This window comes from Columba livia, chromosome 3 (genome assembly GCF_036013475.1).
Source record: "Columba livia isolate bColLiv1 breed racing homer chromosome 3, bColLiv1.pat.W.v2, whole genome shotgun sequence".
In the NCBI taxonomy this organism is placed as follows: Eukaryota; Metazoa; Chordata; class Aves; order Columbiformes; family Columbidae; genus Columba; species Columba livia.
The window spans coordinates 2,212,861-2,226,944 of record NC_088604.1 but is presented as its reverse complement, the minus strand read 5'-3'; the positions used below and the strand labels follow the sequence as shown (position 1 = coordinate 2,226,944).

The 14,084-nt window shown below is 46.8% G+C and overlaps 1 protein-coding gene across 2 annotated transcripts in view; it reads right to left on the bottom strand.

Moving 5' to 3' along the window:
* Positions 1-1,310: 1,310 nt before the first annotated feature.
* Positions 1,311-14,084, bottom strand: part of FZD3 (frizzled class receptor 3) — a 64,413-nt gene continuing 51,639 nt past the window's right edge. For both annotated transcript variants that reach the window (XM_065055549.1, XM_005510572.3), the window contains exons 5-7: positions 9,362-9,510; positions 7,593-7,826; positions 1,311-5,523 (exon numbers count right to left, since the gene is read on the bottom strand). In XM_065055549.1, the coding sequence (XP_064911621.1) occupies positions 5,310-5,523; positions 7,593-7,826; positions 9,362-9,510 (597 nt within the window). In that variant the 3' untranslated portion in view covers positions 1,311-5,309. The remainder of the gene's footprint in view (positions 5,524-7,592; positions 7,827-9,361; positions 9,511-14,084) is intronic.

The window sequence follows — 14,084 nt, the reverse complement described above, 5'->3', positions numbered from 1 at the left end:
AAAATGATTCTGTGATTCTATGATTCAGAGCCAACATGCTCCCAAACCAGAAATTCAGGGAAGAAGGATGAGAAGGGCTATTGTCCTTACGGCAGGATGGGCAGCGGCCTTTTCAGTGTCCCCAAACCAGCTCTGAGAGTCTCCAGGGCTCAGTAGCCACAGGCTCAGTAGCCACAGCCCTAATTGCTTTTTTCCCTGCAAGGAGTTTTCCGTGGCCGCTGTCTCCGCACCAACAGGCTCTTCAGCTGCTGCAGGTGCAGAATCTCCAGAGAGGCCCATGTTTTGGGATGAGCGGCTCTGCTGAGGATGCTCAGCCGGGCGCACGCACACACCGGTTGATGTTTATAAATATGGAAAGGGTGAGTATCAGGAGGATGGAGCCAGGCTCTTCTGGTGACAACCAGTGACAGGACAAGGGGCAATGGGTGCAAACTGGAACACAGGAGGTTCCACTGAAAGAGGAGAAGCAACTTGTTGGGGGTGAGGGTGGCAGAGCCTGGCCCAGGCTGCCCAGGGAGGTTGTGGAGTCTCCTTCTCTGCAGACATTCCAACCCGCCTGGACACCTTCCTGTGTAACCTCATCTGGGTGTTCCTGCTCCATGGGGGGATTGCACTGGATGAGCTTCCCAGGGCCCTTCCAACCCCTGACACTCTGGGATTCTGTGATTTCACGGCTCCACAAGGCTCTGCAGGACCTGTGTCTGAACCAGCAGCTCCTAAAATGTCATCACTAAACTGCATTATTTATCTTAACAAGACCCAAACCATCGCCGTGCGTTAAAACAGCACCATCTGCGATTATTAAAACTACTGATTTTATCACCAGCTGTGCGAGACAGAACGTACGGCTTCCCAAAACACTTATCTGCCCCACTGCTAGACAGCTACTTAAAAAAACCCTAAGTCATCCTGGTTTTGGGGTTTGATTCGGCAATAAAACACCCAACACAGAGCCCCAGACACCCCTGGTCCTGCTGCTCCCAAACCCAGCTGCCGTTCCTCAGCTCACTCGTCTTTTTGCTCACAAAACGCCGGTGGTTTGAGATTGTTGATTGTAGAAGGGTGGAATTGTTGATTGTTGATTGTAGAAGGGTGGAATGAACCAGAGCCCCAAGTCTGCGGAGAGTTTGTGTTTGCTGGAAGGGTGCCCGGCGTCCACGAGCGCAGATGTCAGGGGAAGATTAATCCTAGAAAAGCCTTCTTCAAATTCAGAGCAAGATTTAATATTTAAATCCGAGCTGCCGCTGAACTGGGTTTCAAAAGGAGTTGCACACGTCGGAGAGGGTTTGAAAGCTCGTTGACCAAGAGACTGGGAGTTTTCATTCGTTTTATTAAAAACTTTGGAAGGTCTAAAATGAAAATGTACACCTACTACAACAGAATCAGTTTGTACACTCACAGTTAAAGTGCTAAAAATTAAACGTTACAAAAGCGACACCGGACTAACTGTAAACAAGTCTACCAAGAGCCGAGTGCAAGTCGGGTCGGCGACGCTCGGGTACGACCCCACGTACAACACAAAAGCTTCTTCCCCTCTCGTTCAAAAATGGATGAAAGTATTAAATATACACGAGTGCACCGAGGGGAAGCGCTGGAGGGGGCGGCATCGAGTTCCCCAGCGCACGGACCCGACAGGCAAAACCCACATAAAACATCCCGCCTCCAGGGAACATAAATCCCGATCTGGGTGTAAATGAAGTACGTTGGGATAGGGGTGAAATTTCACATTCAATTCGACATTCTGCTGTCTCCGGCTCCCAGGGTTCTTCTCAGGGTCCCCCAGGCCCTTCCCGAGGGGGTTTCTCTCCCCTTCCTTGCTGGAACCATTTGGCTGCGGCTAGATTTCAGCTTCGATCTACAGCTTCTGTAGCAAAACTCAGGTTGAAGCGTGAAGAAAAGGGAGAGGGCTTGAGAGCAGATGAATTTCCAACTACACACGGCTTTTTGCTGCTCTTGGGCTTTTTACACTTGAAAAAGATGAGCAAGAGGCGGGTGGCTGAGCGTGGCCCTAAGAGCCTTTTCCATGAGGCGCTATCACATCTCTGATTTGCGATATTGCGATGAACAACAAGAGCTACGAAGGGATTAATGAGCAGCAAAAGCTTGGAGGAGTCTGTTGTCAGTGGCAATCGGGGCCCCCGTCTGGATTCACCAGCCCCAGCTCTGCCCGGACAGGACAGCAAAGGTCTCGGAGAAAAGCCGCGTTGGGGATAAAACCAGAGATTTAGTTCCCTGGGAATATTGAGAATAAGAAGCCAGGGATTTTATAGGAAGCTTCGATATTGCAATAGTGCAAGGCAGCATTTTGGGGCTTCAGTCATTGTACGTGTGGGATGGAGACACATGGACCTGCTGGGGGATGAGCTGGAGAAACTGGGGCTTTGAACAGCGAGAGGGTCAGACTTTGAGCAGCGCGGCCAAACAAAATCATTCTGTGGTTCTATTAATCCTGTGGGACATGAGCTCAGCTCCAGGTACATCAGGTCAGCCCAAGCACAAAGCAACCAGAGCGTTTCGGCAACCACGGAACCGCCGTCCTGGGCAGGGTTTAAGCTCCGGGCGAATTTAAAGACTGGCACAGGTCCCAGAAACAGGCACTGGAGCTCTTGGTGGTGCCAGGCAGGAAAACACCCCAAAAATGTGCCCAGGTACCCCCGTGTTGATGGCGCTGGGCTGCGTTGGAACTCGGACACGCTTCAGAGACCCCGAGCGTGAGGATTCGGGAGGTGAAGCTCTGCGAGTGCCCCGACCGGGGAATCCTACACCTGAAACCTGAAACAGTCGTAAAGGGCTTTGAACTCCCGGGGTGGAATGTTTTGTAGAGAGAGCGACGTGCTAATTCAGGTGTTGAAAATAAAAGGGAGGGTTTGGGGTTATGAGGGCATAAAACCCAGCAAGAACTTGAGTTTTACATTTGAATCATCTCTTTGGGGTGCTGGGAGCCTGTCCCTCGCGTACAGGACACACGCGCTAGGAACAGATCAGATATTCCCATCTGGAAGCAATATGGGGACTAAACCTCACAAGTGAACAAGCTTGCAAGCAGGATATATTTCAAACCTCCATCATCATTCCCCTCCCTGACTCTAAACAAGTTAAAGCATTGGCTACAATTTTTTAAAAAAAGTACTGGAAATTGAGCCAAGAAGATCAACATAAACACTTGAGCCTATTTAGTTCAGTTCCAGCGTTCAGGAAAACTACCCGGCTCCTTCTGCAGATCCAGATTCCTAAAACTATCATGCCTTGGAAGCTGCAAGTTACTCGGTAGAGGCTGAACTGGAAAATAAAAACGGGTTTTTCACCTTTGTGGCTTATGGGGATTATAGTTGTGCCAGTTTAGGTCACTCTAAAGACATTTCATGCCCCTGTGCTCTCAAAGAGGGGATCTGGACCTGGACAGTTGTCCCTGCAGCCGTCCCCCGGGGCTGTTTGCTGAGCAGGTTGCTCTGCCCCGGGGCGGTGGGATCAGCAACATCCCCGCCTGGATTTACAATAAAGCAAGCGCCGAGTTGTTGCTAAACTTCCATATTCCACACTGGGATTGGTTTGTGCTTCTCCTCCGTGGAAGCAAGCAAGACAATTCACGGTAGATATATTTCTAAAAGACACGGTGAACTCCCAGGGCAAGCTTTGATTTCAAAGAGCGCACTGTTACGTGCTTTGCTGTTGTGTCATCCGCTCCCATTAAAATGAGGAATCACAGCGCAGCTCCGCCTGTGCCGCTCGCCAAAGCCTCTGAAGTTCGCACCTCGGGTTTTTCCCCGTTCCTGCCCTTGAGGTGGTGCCAATAAAGGCTTTTCAACACGCCTCAAACAGGTCAAAAAGGGAATTATGTCAGGACAATGCAAAAATAACTATTCCTTAGCAGGGATCTGTAGTAATTACTGAGGTAGGTTTCAATGCAATCAGTGTTTCCTCGTGCTGAATGAATCTTGCAGGAGATGCTTCAGAAGATCTGCCGCGCCATCCAGGACGTGCCTCGGCTTTTGCCTGCGGTGCCAATGACGACTTGCTGTACCCCAACAGATTATTTACACCCAAAAAAACCCCAAACTGAGAATTCTCTACCAGGGAATGAAAAGAAAACAACCTACAGCAGAGGTCGATCGGCAATGCAAGCCCCTCAGCTGGGAAGCATACAACAATTTTTGGTGGATACCGGTCTCTTCAGGGCAGCGACACAGTGGCTGCCACATCCCGCTCTCTCCCTACCTTGATTTCTCCCACTCACGTCTAAATTCTTGCTCGACACCAAGAGAATCCCCCCAAAAAAACAGCGCAAGGAAGGTGGGACATCCCTGATTCAACTCCTCCTGCTTTGGCCTCCTCCTTCCTTGGCGTTTGTAAACAGGCTTTGTTCTGTTTGGAAGGAAAAGGGCGTACATTCCAGTTTGGGCGACAAATTCAGCTTTTTCTATTATTATTATTATCTTAAATAGATCAGGAACAGGCAATCTCAGCTTTTGTACATTAATCTAAAAAATAAGTGGCTGAATATTATCTAGATAACCGGTTTTTAAATTGATCTCTTCCTACATAGATTGTAAACAAGTAGAAAATTTAAATAGTACTTTGTAAAAAAAGCGAGGACAATACAAGTTATACAAAAATCGCTCTTCCCTGCCTCTCTGCCCCCCACCCTCCCACCCCGTCCCACCTACTGAGCCCAAACAGCTCTGGAAAGAGCTGGTGGTCACCCCCGGAGTTTCCTTTCCTTCTCCAAAAGGCTCATTCCTGCGTTGCATTTCCAGTGTAACAATTAAAACCACCCGCCGATTCTGCACAGACGTCCTTTATCCGGCATCTCACGTGCGTCCCCTCCCCCTGCGCTTGATGAGAACAAGCGTCGGTTCGTTATCTAATCAGAGAGGCACGCGGAGGAATTCCTGCAATATTCAAGAGTTCCCTTATGCCTTGCAAGAAAAAACCATCTCAGCGTGACTCTGCCAGCGAGTTTTCAAGGGGAACACCTACTGACATGCGGAGCCGTCAGACGGAGGGGGAGACGCTTTTCAACAAAGAAATTCAGCAATGGTGTCTGATGAGTACCAGTTATTGAATAAATAATTACCTACAGACAGGTTCACATGAGGCAACCGGCTTTTTACTCAATAATTCAAGATTGCTGAACGCTCCAGCTCTGACGCAAGCATGAGAATGCGCTGGCTTCAATGTGACGAAGCCGGTTTTGGCTTCCTGATGCACAAAACGAGCACCCGATGAGAGGCGTGATAATACTGAGCGTTATCATGTCACCAAGGATGGGACTGCGCGCCGGGCGGCTCCTCCTTGTCGAGCGAGGCGGCTCAAGCGCTGGTGCCGTCCTCCTCGATGACGCGGTTCATGCTGGTCCCATGTGTGATGTGTGTCATGGGGTTGGTGCTGAGGTCCCTGATGCTGCTGTGGCGTGACTGCTCGTTGAGCCGGTGGGAGCTGCTGTGCCTGGAGTGGTCGGTCAGCCGGGACATGCTGCCGTGAGGTAGTCGCTCCTCCACGCCTCTGTAGCTGCACGGAGTGTACCTGGTTCATCAAAACAGAGGACAATTACAGAATCGCAGAACGTCAGGGGTTGAAGGGCCCTGGAAAGCTCATCCAGTGCAATCCCCCCATGGAGCAGGAACACCCAGATGAGGTTACACAGGAAGGTGTCCAGGCGGGTTGGAATGTCTGCACAGAAGGAGACTCCACAACCCCCCTGGGCAGCCTGGGCCAGGCTCTGCCACCCTCACCCCCCAACAAGTTGCTTCTCCTCTTGCAGTGGAACCTCCTGTGTTCCAGTTTGCACCCATCACCCCTTGTCCTGTCCCTGGTTGTCACCAGAAGAGCCTGGCTCCATCCTCCTGACACTCCCCCTTTCCATCTTGATCCCCAGGAATGAGTCCCCCCTCAGTCTCCTCTTGTCCAGCTCCAGAGCCCCAGCTCCCTCAGCCTTTCCTCCCACGGGAGATGCTCCACTCCCTTCAGCATCTTGGTGGCTGCGCTGGACTCTCTCCAGCAGTTCCCTGTCCTGCTGGAACTGAGGGGCCACAGCTGGACACAAGATTCCAGGTGTGGTCTCCCCAGGGCAGAGCAGAGGGGCAGGAGAACCTCTCTGACCTACTGACCACCCCCTTCTAACCCACCCCAGGTACCATTGGCCTTCCTGGCCACAAGGGCCCAGTGCTGGCTCATGGTCACCCTGCTGTCCCCAGGACCCCCAGGTCCCTTTCCCCTACAGTGCTCTCTAATAGGTCATTCCCCAACTTACACTGGAACCTGGGGTTGTTCCTGCCCAGATTCAAGACTCTACACTTGCCCTTGTTCTGTTTCATTAAATTTCCCCCCCCCCAGCTCTCCAGCCTGTCCAGGTCTCTGATGGCAGCACAGCTTCCAGTGTCACCACTCCTCCCAGCTTGGTGTCACCAGCAAACTTGCTGACAGTCACTCTATTCCCTCGTCCAAGTCATTGATGAATATATTGAATTGTACAGGTCCCAGCACTGACCCTTGAACACTCCACTAGTTCCAGGCCTCCAACCGGACTCTGTCCCACTGACCATGACTTTCTGGCTTCTTTATTTCTGTTTATTTCCTTCAATTATTGCTACTGTTACCACCACAGACATGAAAGAATGTAAATAAATCTCACAAACTCTCTGCTTTTGTGAGAAAAAAACTCATTCTCTGGTTAGCTTAGTCATTTCGCTCATACAGCCCCCGGGCAAACGTTTCAACTCCTTGTGCAGCTTGGTTCTTGCTACAGCGCTGTGTATTGTATTGATAATTAGGCGAGTAAACTACCTGATGATAAATTATGTTATAAACCTTTACTACACCTCAAGTTAAAGCGGGTAACTTTTGTTATTGTCTACGTCAGCAGGGCTAGGGCTATTTACAGAAACAAAATCAATTCACACACACAAAAAAGCGGCCACAAAAAGCTGATTCTGGGAGAGATTTCTTTTCCCACGCACTGACATGATGTAACACAGATCGTGGCCTTTGCAGGAAAACCAGTGCTGAACACGTTCACGCCACGTAATTTCCAACCCAGACACTAGAAAGGAGAGATGCAATCAGGTAAGTAGGTATCAGCAGAACTTCTAGTTTTAGCAACACGCTGACCAAATGCCCAGCTAAGCAGAGGCCTGTCTGTTTTTCTCCAAGATTTTAAGGAGAAGGAAAGATGCTGAGGGGTCTGGAGCATCTTTGTGATGGGGAGACTGAGAGAGCTGGGGCTGCTGAGCTGGAGAAGAGAAGCTGAGAGGGATGTGATCAATGGGATCAGTATCTCAGGGTGGGTGTCAGAGGATGGACCAGACTCTGTTCAGTGGTGCCCAATGCCAGGGTGAGGGGCAACGGGCACAGACTGAAACACAGGAGGCTCCATGTGAACATGAGCAGAAACTTGTTTGCTGGGAGGTGCCAGAGCCTGGCCCAGGCTGCCCAGAGTGGGTGTGGAGTCTCCTGCTCTGAGACATTCAAACCCGCCTGGACCCACCTGTGTGATCTGCTCTGTGACCCTGCGTGAGCAGCTGGGTTGGACTGGGGGATCTCCAGAGGTCCCTTCAACCCAACCAGCCTGGGCTGCTGTGATTCTGGGAACGTACCGGCCGTCGCGCGATCGGTGCAGGCTGCCATGGTAGCTGCTCACTTTGCTGTGGACGCTGCCGGCCTTGCTCCTCTGGTCGTCCAGCATGGCCAGCTGGGTGGAGGAGGCGTGAGTGGAGGTGCCCTGGGTGGAAGTGCCTCGGGACTTGCGGATGATGGGGGTGTTGGGATCTCGCAGAAGAGACTGAGCGAAGTCCGGCTCTTGCAGCACCTGGCGACTCTCATTTACAACTCTGAATGAGACACGCGATTGGAATAGTTAATGTTGATAACAGCAATGTATATGTGATTGCAGCAACAGTGCTGTAACTGTATATAAATGGAACAGACAAATATTACAGCTTGGCATTTTACATTATAATGTCCCTATTTGCCCGATTTTGGACTTTTTAGCAAAGTTCATATTCTTGAATCCTTCCTACTCCCTGTATTTGATGCTCTAGCCCAGACATGTGGAATAACGGCAGTATATTTTGCCTTAGTTTGTGAAAATTGTTACGAGAACATTCTTGGGACAGCACTGTGACTTGGCACACTCGGGTTTCCCAGGGAACGCGAGAAGCCACTTCCCCACTCAAATGAGCATTTAAAATCTGGATTCAAACTGGCAGGAAGAGCAGAGCAGATGAAATACTACATATCTAATAATGCATAAACAACCCTTAGGTCAGTGGTTACGGCCCCACGGCTCCTCTGTTTGCTGGAATCCCTCGCTGGGCAGGGCTGGCAGACGGGCACACGCTTGGCTGCTCTACCACAGCATTATGAAAGGAGGTGCTATCACATCCTCGACACGCCTTTTTTCTTTTATTTTTCAAATATTTTTAATGGAGAGGCTTTATCCTCTTCTCACATTCTCTATATTATCCTTTCACGTTCTGTTTTCTCCACTTGGCATGCTCCTCCTCTTAATTTTTGTGCTTGCAGGGGATCACAGGCTGCCCAAAGAGGGAGGTTTGTATTGATTCCTATTTCATAGGAGCCACCCAGCTCTCTCCAAAACAGGATAAGACAGTCCTGCAAAACCGCTTCCTCTGCCTTCATGAACTCTATTCCTGTCCTCTACCCACCCAACTAGTGTGTTGCCTCTATGTAAATCCTATCTAAATGTATATAAGTGTATTAAAATCATATTAATTTGTTGTTAACCCAGGCATATCTTAGTAGGTCATCTACTGAATAAAGAGAAATCTACTCCAGCTCCACAGAAGGCAATTTTACTTGAAGCTCAGCAGAAGGCCAGTTCTGTGACGGGTGTACAAGTCAAACTCATGGAGTGGTCACTTAAAGGCTTGTTAGATTTGTGCACCTATTTTTGAAACACCTACTTACAGGGCAATATTTATAATTATGCAAATAGCTATTACATAACCATATTGTTTGTCTCTAAGTTTATTCCATACCTTAGTCTAAATTAATTTCAATCTCACAGAAGTGGTAAGACATTCTTAAACGTCATTTTATCAAACTGCGCTTTGGCACTAACGCATAAGGGGAGATTAAAAGCAGAGGCAATTGCTTTTAACGGCAATCACGGTGAAAAGAGCTTATGTTTAATTTCAACATAAAGGTCTGATTCAGTTGACTAGATAAGCTGTTGTTTGTCTTGCTCCATTTTGGAGAGGGAGGGGATTTCTAAGAAAAATGCCCCTATCTTTTCCTATATTTTTCTCCATGAAAACTCAACCAAGATACTCTTCCAGGACTACAGGGGAAGAGATTATTCGCCATTACTCAACCGGTTTATCTATCAGATAGCGATACGCACTCTTTTTTCCTGCGTCCGTGGAAGAAGCTCGCCCACTCAAAACAGGTCTTCTTGCTTCCGACCCAGAAGACAGAGGGTATCCCGACCACCAGGGCCATGAGATACTTCATGAGAAAGAGAATCAAATCCGGACGACTCATCTGAGTGACCTAGGGAGAAAAGAAGAGAAAAAGATGATACAAACCAGCATAGTTCAATACTCTGTTTATTAACTCAGTTAAAACAACTGTCTGTCCTTCAGCCAAAGTAAACATCAACAGGGTTCCTTTGTTCCGTGCTCTAGGGAGCACGACCGTGCGTGTTGTACAGCCCCGCTGTTGGGTAAAACAAAAGATTCAACTGCTGGCCTTGATTTGTATTTCTGGTCTTTTGTTTGTGCCCTGAATAATTGTGAAATATTTTCTAGTCTAAAAATTATAAAGACTCGATTCTTTGACGGAATGAACCTATATAAAGCCAGGTGCTACATTTGGGGAAAAATCTCAATGAAATGCTCCAAGAGATGTTCAGCACTGATCCTTTATTCCTTATGTGAAGGGTTATATCCATAATTTCCTTCCCTCAGGAACTCGAGGCATCAGCAAGGTATGACCGATTCCTACTGACCTGGCAAAACTCCTGCTATTCCAGGGGATTGATTTAATCTGAAAAAGCTCACCAAACTGATTTTTGCAAACATTTCAATTGTTTTTGAAAAGGCGCAGAGAAGATGCAAAGATATTATTTGCAGGTAGGTCTGTAAGGTAGTTTTAAAACAAACAGGCACCCGGGTACTCTTGAATCAATAACCCAGCTCAAACACTGAACCTTCAAGGACAGAGAACTTCAAGTGTAAGCCTGAAAGATACCACTGACTTCCTAAGAGAAGAGGAACCAACTTATTCTGGTGTAATTAAGTCCTCTGCAAGCATTCGTGTGACACTGGCACTTACACTGTGACCATGGAAGGTGCTCTAGATCTCAAACATCCACTGGCCATTCACCATAGAATCATAGAAGAGTTTGGGTTGAAGGGACCATTAAAGCTCATCCAGTGCCAGCCCTGCCATGAGCAGGGACATCTGCACCAGCTCAGGTTGCTCAGAACCCCGTCCAGCCTGGCCTGGGATGTCTCCAGGGATGGTTCATCCACCACCTCTCTGGCCAACCTGGGCCAGGCTCTCACCACCCTCATTTTAAACAATTTCTTCCTCATGTCTGGCCTGAATCTCCCTCCTTTAGTTTAAAACCATCACCCCTTTTCCTATCACAACAGCCCCTGCTCAAAAGTCTGTCCCCATCTTTCTTCGCGGCCCTTTTTAAGTCCAGAAAGGCCACACTGAGGTCTCCCCGGAGCTTCTCTTCTCCAGCTGAACACCCCAACTCTCTCAGCCTGTCCCCAGCAGAGCTGTTCCAGCCTCGGGTCATTCCTGGGGCTCCTCTGGCCCCTCTCCAGCAGCTCCACGTGTGTCCTGTGCTGAGGCTCCTCCTGCTCCCACCACAGACATGGAGCCGGGTGAAATGCTGAAGACCCGATCCCTGGGGAGCTGCCCAGAAGCAAAGGATGGAGAACGCAATATAGACCCTTAGTGAGGGGACATCTGAGGAAGAGCCACCGAGGGGACTCCATCGGTAATGTGTCCATGGAAAAGAAGCACCAGCATATCATTTTGTGAGTGGGCCCTGCTCAAAAGTCTGTCCCCATCTTTCTTCTCAGCCCCTTTCTTCTTTCTTCTCAGCCCCTTTTAAGTCCAGAAAGGCCGCACTAAGGTCTCCCCGGAGCTTCTCTTCTCCAGGCTTAAATAAGTGGAAATTTGATTGATCTCCCATTAAATTCTCCTGATCCCAACAGAAATGAAACAGATACGTAACAGGATAACAAAGATCCACAGATGGCCCAAGGATTAGCATGGCAGGAAGGTTCAGGGCTGTTTAATCGCGGGGAGATGCTCACGAAACTCGGTCTCTTTCCAACAAGGAGTCCCTGCAGCAACAGCTGTGAAACTGATAAAAACCGTACCTAAAAACACAAATACAACCTCTTAAAACTACACAAAGAACCTTCTTTTCCCCAAATGAAAATCTGAATTCACTGTATTTGCTGTGTAAAGATGATTTGCCAGAAGCAGGTTCATGCCCCATGAGTTTCCAACCATATAAAGCTGAGGGGCAGCACAGCGTCTATATGGACCAGTGAAAATCCAGCAATTATTGCTTTAATAATTTGTATTATTGCACATTTGTTAATAATATCACCATTGTAGATGGATGTTGAAGGTCTTTCACAACACTACGGACCTTCCTACGCTTGCAACCATCGAACCGTGCAAAACGAGTCTGCAAGTGGTTTTGTAGGTGGTTTTGTAGCCAACCTGTGAGTTTCCACTCAAGGAGAAAAATATTAACAATTACCCAATTAAAAATTATCCAGCAAAATTAAGCTCTCAAAAAATTAACCTCATTATCTCATTTCATAATGCGCAAATGTGGCATTAAGTGGAATAAATGGCGAAATTCATAGTTTCTTAATGAAAGTCATCTTCGGGTAAATTTTTGTATATGTATATAATGCTCGTCCACTGGGCCAAGTCCCCCCTGGCATAACTACTGCCCCAAAGGGAATTTAATTTTGATTTTTGCATTAGAAATAAAACAATAGTTTAGTGCTAAAGTTCTTAGTTGCTCATTGTACTACAGGACATATTTATTTTATTGACTGAGTCACTGCTTTATTTTAGAGCCAACAGAAATCAGGAGCTGTGATGTGTACTACTGCCAATACCGACACATATTAGACTCCCCGGTCATTAATACTCAAGTGACTGCACCTGTTTTAAACAAGATACATCTGTGGATTATGAGACATTCATAATCATTAACATTGGGAAAATCAAACTTGAAATTACTATTCCGGTCTTATAGAACTGAAAATCCCGGGTGTTTTAAGCCAAACCCAAGGCCGTTTCCCAGAGTGCGGCACTCACGTCAGTCCCAGCCCAAAATGCTGAAATCTCCTGTCATTAGGACAGAGAACAGGCTTCTAAAAGCAGTAAAACTACCCAACAACTCATGTTCACCCTCAGAGCTTAAATTTGGGAGATATTAACTTTGGCTGTGCTGCACGGCTATGTAGGAAGAGTTAAAAATACAACTTAAATCAGCAGAGCACTGCATGGTTAGATATAGGCACAAAACATGAAATTATAATTTGATCTGGAACATTCAAACTTCACCCACCACTTGACTAAAACGCCAAACGTTTTCCGAAAGCTTGCTTATCAATATTTATGCCTTCTGCTGAGAAAATCCGGGTAATGAGGATTTCTGAGGCAAGTTTGGGTTGAAGCATCAATGCCAGCGATTCCAGCACTAAGAACTCACTTGCTCTTCCTTTTCTCCACAAATTCAATGTGCAGGACCCAAACTCTTCTAGAATATCTAAGTCCAACACGTCAAACCTCAATAATTTCCTGGGGGAATACTTCAGGCTTCTGTTGTAAACACTGTCCACACTCCTAAATTAATCAGCATCTTCCGTTCTACAAATTCTTTCAGTTGAATGGCTAAAAGAGATGCAACTTCACTAAATTCCAGATTTCTGCCTCTGAAGATGATGGTGAAAACTAGATAAGATCCCCAGTTTCTATTTATCTTCTTGGAGAGCAAAGATGATGCAGGGAGTATAAATATTATATATATAAATATAATGTGGTCCTAGATGCTGTTAAGAGCATCCTCCCATGCCTCTAGAGATGATAATTTTCTCCTCTCCTCCAGCCCGTTCACTCAGCTTTGCTTGATTCTTCACACAAAACCTTTTGCACATTTGAGACAACAGAGGATTCATTCATATTTTGGATATAAGAGAAATGGGCAACTGATTTATTGACTCAGGTTGATGATGCCACCCATGCTTATGTAATACGGTCACTCGATGCACAATGTAGTGTTCGTAAAAATTCAGAATGTAAGCAAAATTCTTCTTGAAGTGTTAATTGTGTCCATTGAGTTTAAAAAACACTCTGAAAACTAAACTATCGACATAACTGAAAGGAGGAAAAGAAACTGAAATGCAATTACTAAGAATTTCAAATGTATTTTCACCTCTTAATGGGTTTTTCTACAAAAACCTTCAGAGCTGCTGGTTTCTGCTGTAACTACACATAAAACATTCTGTAATAATAAGCGATAAAAATCACTGCTATGTGTTCTATGCAGAATCTCATATAGAATTCCAACGCAAGCAAAGCACTGCTAATAGTCATTAGGCTGTGATTTACTCAGGAGATACTGTTAAATATAAAAAGCACAATCTCAGCGGCACAAGGGCAAAAAGAGCCTAGGAAATAGCGTCTATTATTTGTGCTTTGATTTTAAGTACACGGTAAGTAGCTTCTGAAGGTCCAATTAAGGGTATTTTAGCCAGGTAAGTTGAAGGCATTCTTTGTTACTCTAAAGAAGTTTTAGATATTCAGCTTAAAAGTAGGGACCTAAAGGGGAATTGATCACAAAATACCCTCTGCAACTGCAGCACCATCCAACTCACCTTAGTTGTCTATTTTAGGACTTCAATATCAACCCCAGATTATGTGCCACAGTAATTTCCCTTGAAACTAGTTCCGTAGGAGCACTAATGTCCACTTTAAGTTCTGTTCCGCAGGTAATCCAAGTTGTGAAATGCTTATAAAAAGTCCCAAAATGCAACTAAAAATGGAGGGCGAGCACTGTTTCAGCTATAAAATAA